The following is a 4832-nucleotide window of genomic DNA, read 5'->3' as shown; positions in this document are numbered from 1 at the left end:
TTAGAACAATAGTTTCAAACTCAAATAGTGAAATGTGTGACTTCATGCTCAAGCTAAATTGCTGAGGTTAATAGGATTGACATCTTACTATTGTCAGGAAACAACAAGTGCAGACTTGGAAACGAGGGAGAATAGAACCTGGAAGTTAAGCATGCTCAGGCTGGAGTAGTGAGAGGATGGGTGACCGTCCGGGAAGTTAGATGATTTGAAATGATGAGGGTTGATTAGAGATTAAATTGAGCAGCGATGAGGGGTGATTAGAGATTTGAGGTTAAAATAATTCAGAAATTTGAAAATTAGGGAAAAATTGAAATATTTTTTCGAAAAAATTCAAAAAAAAACCGCGCTGGTAGTAGTAGCGCAGGTTTTTACCCACGCTACTACTAAATGACGTAGTAGTAGCGCGGGTGGCACCCGCGCTGCTGCTATAAGTTAGCTGTAGCGCCTTATTAGTAGCGCCGCTCCCCGCGCTGCTAATAGGCCCAAAACCCACACTGCTGCTAGGCTTTTCCCTAGTAGTGTCAACAGAAGAGCACCAGTCTCGTACGTCGAGTGCAATCCACTCGACGTTCACACCACTCGACGATCATTACCTATCGTCACTCGACCACAAGGAAGATCACTCGACCATATCGAAGACTAGAAGTCAGAAGAGCACACAACGGCCAGATATTTACTCCTTAGTCTTCATGAGCATTAAGAATACTTAATGCTGGCGTTACCAGTAACGCCCCTACTTTATGTACATTAGTTCCCTTGTAATGGAGTGGGGCTGGGGTCCTGGCACACTCTATATAAGCCACCCCCTCCTCTGGCACAAGGGTTCACACCCTCTGTAATTCAACACACATAATCCAATCGACCGCCTCCGGGCACCGAGACGTAGGGCTATTACTTCCTCCGAGAAGGGCCTGAACTCGTAAACATCGCGTGTACATCTTCGCCATAGCTAAGATCTTGCCTCTCCATACCTACCCCGCTTTCTACTGTCAAACTTAGAACCACGACACCCGCCGCTGCGCCGTGGCATGCAGTCCACGCCGCCCTGAGGTCTTATCACCGTCACCCTGACCTGCTCGCCTCCGCTGCGTCGCCCCTTCGGTCCGTAACGCCGCGGCGCGCGGTCCACTACCGTCACCGCGCGTTGACTTCTTGTGGTATGCGCCGCGCCGCATCCCTCAGCGCGGGAACGCCACCATCCGCGCCGGTCTTCGTCATGTTGTCGGGTTCTTCGCCTACTTCGAGCACCGCCGCCGCGCTCCTAACCTAGCCGCTGCCGCCGTCGTCAGGCCGCCGCCGCTCTTCTTCGGGCGCCACCGCTGCTACCCCGTAGTCGCCGCCGCCGCCCGTCCACCCCCTTCGTCTTCGTAAAGCAACAGCCCGTCGCTAGCATTGCCGTCTTTTTCCTTGACCACTTCGTCTACTCCGACCATCGCCTGTGACATCGGTCCCACGCCGATTGACGCCGCACCCGTCGTCGAGTCTTCTTCTTTGCTGGCCCTCCGACTCTTCGACATGGCGTACAACTCGTGTAGGTCCCTCATCTACGCATGCCCGGTGCTGGCAACACCGATGCGTGCCCTCATCCATGACGTGTCACCGGGCCTGGCAAGCCTGGTCGGCGCTTCGTCAACTTCGTCTTCGTCCGTCTACACATCCCCGGTGCTGGAACACCGATGCATGCCTTCGTTCATGACGTGTCCCCCGGCTTGGCAAATCCGGCGTGACGCCTCGTTAACATCGTCTTCTTCGTGGCGCACCACTACTTCAACACCACTACGCCCATAACTAGCTGGGCGCCTCGTTGCGCCCGCGGCTGCATGCCGACTTCCTCGACACCGGCTACCTCGACTCGACATCGACCACGGCATTCTTCGCACGGTTACCTCGACCACGGCTCCATCATCCTACGCTCTTGACTACCTCGACAACGGCACAAAGGGCACACCCATGAGGCTCAAGCAATGATAACAACTGTTCCACCAATCCTGCCTCGCCCTTCTAACACAGTCACGCCGAGCGTCGCGACACCGAACAGTTCCGTGCTCGGCTGACACGTGGGCCCGCTCCCGTGCACAGCTCCGCCACCTCCCCGTCACGGAGCAGTGGAGATGCCAGCGACGGCCACCGGCGTGCCACTGGCGACGCGGCCCAACCCTGTCAGTCCCCACTGCGCCAACCACTCTATAAGAAAGCGGCCGGCTCGCTATGGCCTGCAGCTCCCCCGCCAGCCCGCCGGCGTCACCCGACTCCGCGCCATCTCGCCGTCGCCGTCGCCGTCCCCACCGACGCCGCAGCAGCAGAAGCCGATGGAGGCGTTCGGCTTCGACGCGCTCAAGGAGACCTTCTCGGTGGACGTGGCGGCGGCCGAGGCGCGCCCGCTCAACCTGCCGCTCGCCGCGCCCTTCACCATCGCCTCCTCGCGCCTCGACGCCGTCGCCAACGTCGCCGTGCGGGTCGAGCTCTCCAGCGGCGCCGTCGGCTGGGGCGAGGCCCCGGTCCACCACCCCGTCACCGCCGAGGACCAGCCCACCGCGCTCGCCGCCGTCGGACGCGCCTGCGCCGCGCTCGTGGCCGCCCGGAGCGCGCCCTTAGGCGCCGTGCTCCAGGACGTCGCCGATGCGCTCCCCGGACACACCTTCGCATCGGTGAGACATCCATCCACACCTGCTTGCCCATCCTAATCATGCAGAGTTTGACAGTTTGAGGAGTCTTCAGAGTTTAGAAGTCAGTTCTTTTAGCTTTTAACAACACGTGATACCATAACAAAGATTTTACTACATCTAAAAATCAAGCTGAAAGTTGGTTCTCAGTTATTAGAGTTTGATCCTTTTGGTGCACATACAACTGCTTATTTAATTGTTTCTCTTGGAACTTGGTCAAATGTATCATTTTCATTTTTCTTTTCATGATTTCAGAATTGTTCGGACACAAAGAATCTACCCCTGATGTGTATTTACTTGTTCTTTTCTCCAACAAAGGCCAGAGCAGGAGTGGAGATGGCAGTGATTGACGCGGTAGCTAACAGCATCCGCATACCCTTGTGGAGATTATTCGGGGGAGCATCAAACACTGTGACAACAGACATCACGGTATGGTTATCAAAGTATTCTCTTCAGTGGGTCCGGCATCCTTACGTTTGCGTCATCAAGATTGCCAAGTTCATCTATTTCTGAATTTTAGATTCCAATTGTGACCCCAATTGAAGCCGCTCAATTGGCTGCAAAATATCGGGGACAAGGGTTTCAAACTCTGAAGCTCAAAGTAGGGAAAAACATGAACTCAGACATAGAAGTTCTCAAGGCTATACGGCTTGTCCATCCGGACTGCTCATTTATCTTGGATGCAAATCAAGGGTACACAGCAAACCAAGCAATTGAACTTCTTGACAGACTAAACGGTGTGTGCTCTCACTTCACTATGTTCGATCTTTTCACTCTTTAATATCTCAGTCAGTGTGACGGTGTATGGTATCTGTACTTCTCTAGTACTGTATCTTATTTATTTCATTGGTTTCAGAAATGGGAGTGACTCCTGTACTCTTTGAGCAACCAGTTCATAGAGATGACTGGGAAGGTCTCCGTGATGTTAGCGTTGCTGCTATGGAGAAATACAGAGTTGCTGTTGCTGCTGATGAAAGCTGTCGTGGTTTACATGATGCTCAGAAAATTATACATGGAAACCTTGCTCATGTTATCAACATCAAACTGGCAAAGTTGGGGGTTCTTGGAGCCCTCGAAGTAATTGATGCTGCAAGAAAAGCTGGTATTGGACTTATGATTGGTGGTATGATCGAGACTAGGATTGCCATGGGCTTTGCTGGTCATCTCGCCGCTGGGATTGGTTGTTTCAGGTTGGATAATTGTGAAAATTCACTGCAAATAAGATTACTTGTGAAAAGTATGGTTTTTTTACACCTGAAGGCACTATCACTAGGAAGTTCAATCTAGAAATGATGGCATGTAGTTTTAGACCTTATGTCTGTCAGATCATGTGCTTAAATGGTTCTTCTTCTTTTGTTGTTGCAGTTTTATTGACCTGGACGCACCTCTTTTATTGTCCGAAGATCCAGTGTACGGTGGCTATGAAGGTATTCCTACACAAAATCCTGTACAGCAGCAATTTCCCTTTGTTTCATGTATACTAAAATTTCAGTTTTTTTTTACAATGACAGTTATACTTTCAGTTTGTTTCATGTAATGTCACAGATGTTTCTTTCCAAGATTTCGTTTTCGAAAACCAGTCCATATTTTGAAAAATATGCTGTTACCTGTCAGTTGTTTATTGCTACTAAGAATTATTATTAAGCTGGCATTCCAATGTTTATGTGTTGACATCTCAAAGCAAAATACTGCTCTATTCATGTTTGTGCAAAATCTGTTGTTCTCTTCTTCGCAAGCTATGCTATGGATCTTCAGAGTAATAAATCAATAAAATCAGATTATTATCTCTGCTCTCTGGACTGTACTTACTGTCTTAACCGACTTCTATGATCAGCTTCTGGACCTGTCTACAAGTTTAAGAATGCTCGAGGCCATGGCGGTTTCCTTCATTGGGACAACAATAATGGATGGGTATGTCACAGCTCACTCATGAACCGCCACCTCCTGCAGATATTTTTTGTAATTCTCAACATTCAAAATATTGTAATCACCTTAAAATATAGCCAGTTACAAGAGGGATTTTATCCTTGATAAAAATGAAAATATGCATAAGAGTTGCAGATTGAAACTAACGTCTTCTTTAATCTTATTATTGGTACTATGTCTAAACAGGCACACATTTGATTTCCCTTTTCAGAAATGAAGATGGTTAACGCACGCCTTATCCTC

At 50.0% G+C, this 4832-nt stretch overlaps 1 protein-coding gene across 1 annotated transcript; it reads left to right on the top strand.

The window, feature by feature from the left end:
• The first annotated feature begins 2054 nt into the window (after positions 1 to 2054).
• On the top strand, positions 2055 to 4832 carry LOC119274579 (L-Ala-D/L-amino acid epimerase-like). Its single transcript, XM_037555289.1, has 7 exons — positions 2055 to 2648; positions 2982 to 3092; positions 3184 to 3400; positions 3520 to 3853; positions 4029 to 4090; positions 4498 to 4574; positions 4801 to 4832. Exons 1-7 carry the CDS (start codon positions 2112 to 2114, stop codon positions 4804 to 4806), a joined length of 1344 nt encoding a protein of 447 aa, XP_037411186.1. The 5' UTR covers positions 2055 to 2111; the 3' UTR covers positions 4807 to 4832.

The sequence above is a fragment of the Triticum dicoccoides genome, chromosome 3B (assembly GCF_002162155.2).
Source record: "Triticum dicoccoides isolate Atlit2015 ecotype Zavitan chromosome 3B, WEW_v2.0, whole genome shotgun sequence".
NCBI classification, from domain to species: domain Eukaryota; kingdom Viridiplantae; phylum Streptophyta; class Magnoliopsida; order Poales; family Poaceae; genus Triticum; species Triticum dicoccoides.
Note: the sequence above shows the minus strand (reverse complement) of the source record. Positions and strands in the feature narration are given on the sequence as shown.

What these genes read in the sequence shown, in the direction of transcription:
- LOC119274579 (XM_037555289.1), top strand. Translation starts at nt 2,112, where the DNA reads ATGCCAGCGACGGCCACCGGCGTGCCACTGGCGACGCGGCCCAACCCT. An exon ending in CTGTGACAACAGACATCACG is followed by an intron (nt 3,093 to 3,183) that starts GTATGGTTATCA and finishes TCTGAATTTTAG; the next exon opens with ATTCCAATTGTGACCCCAAT. An exon ending in AGTGTACGGTGGCTATGAAG is followed by an intron (nt 4,091 to 4,497) that starts GTATTCCTACAC and finishes TTCTATGATCAG; the next exon opens with CTTCTGGACCTGTCTACAAG.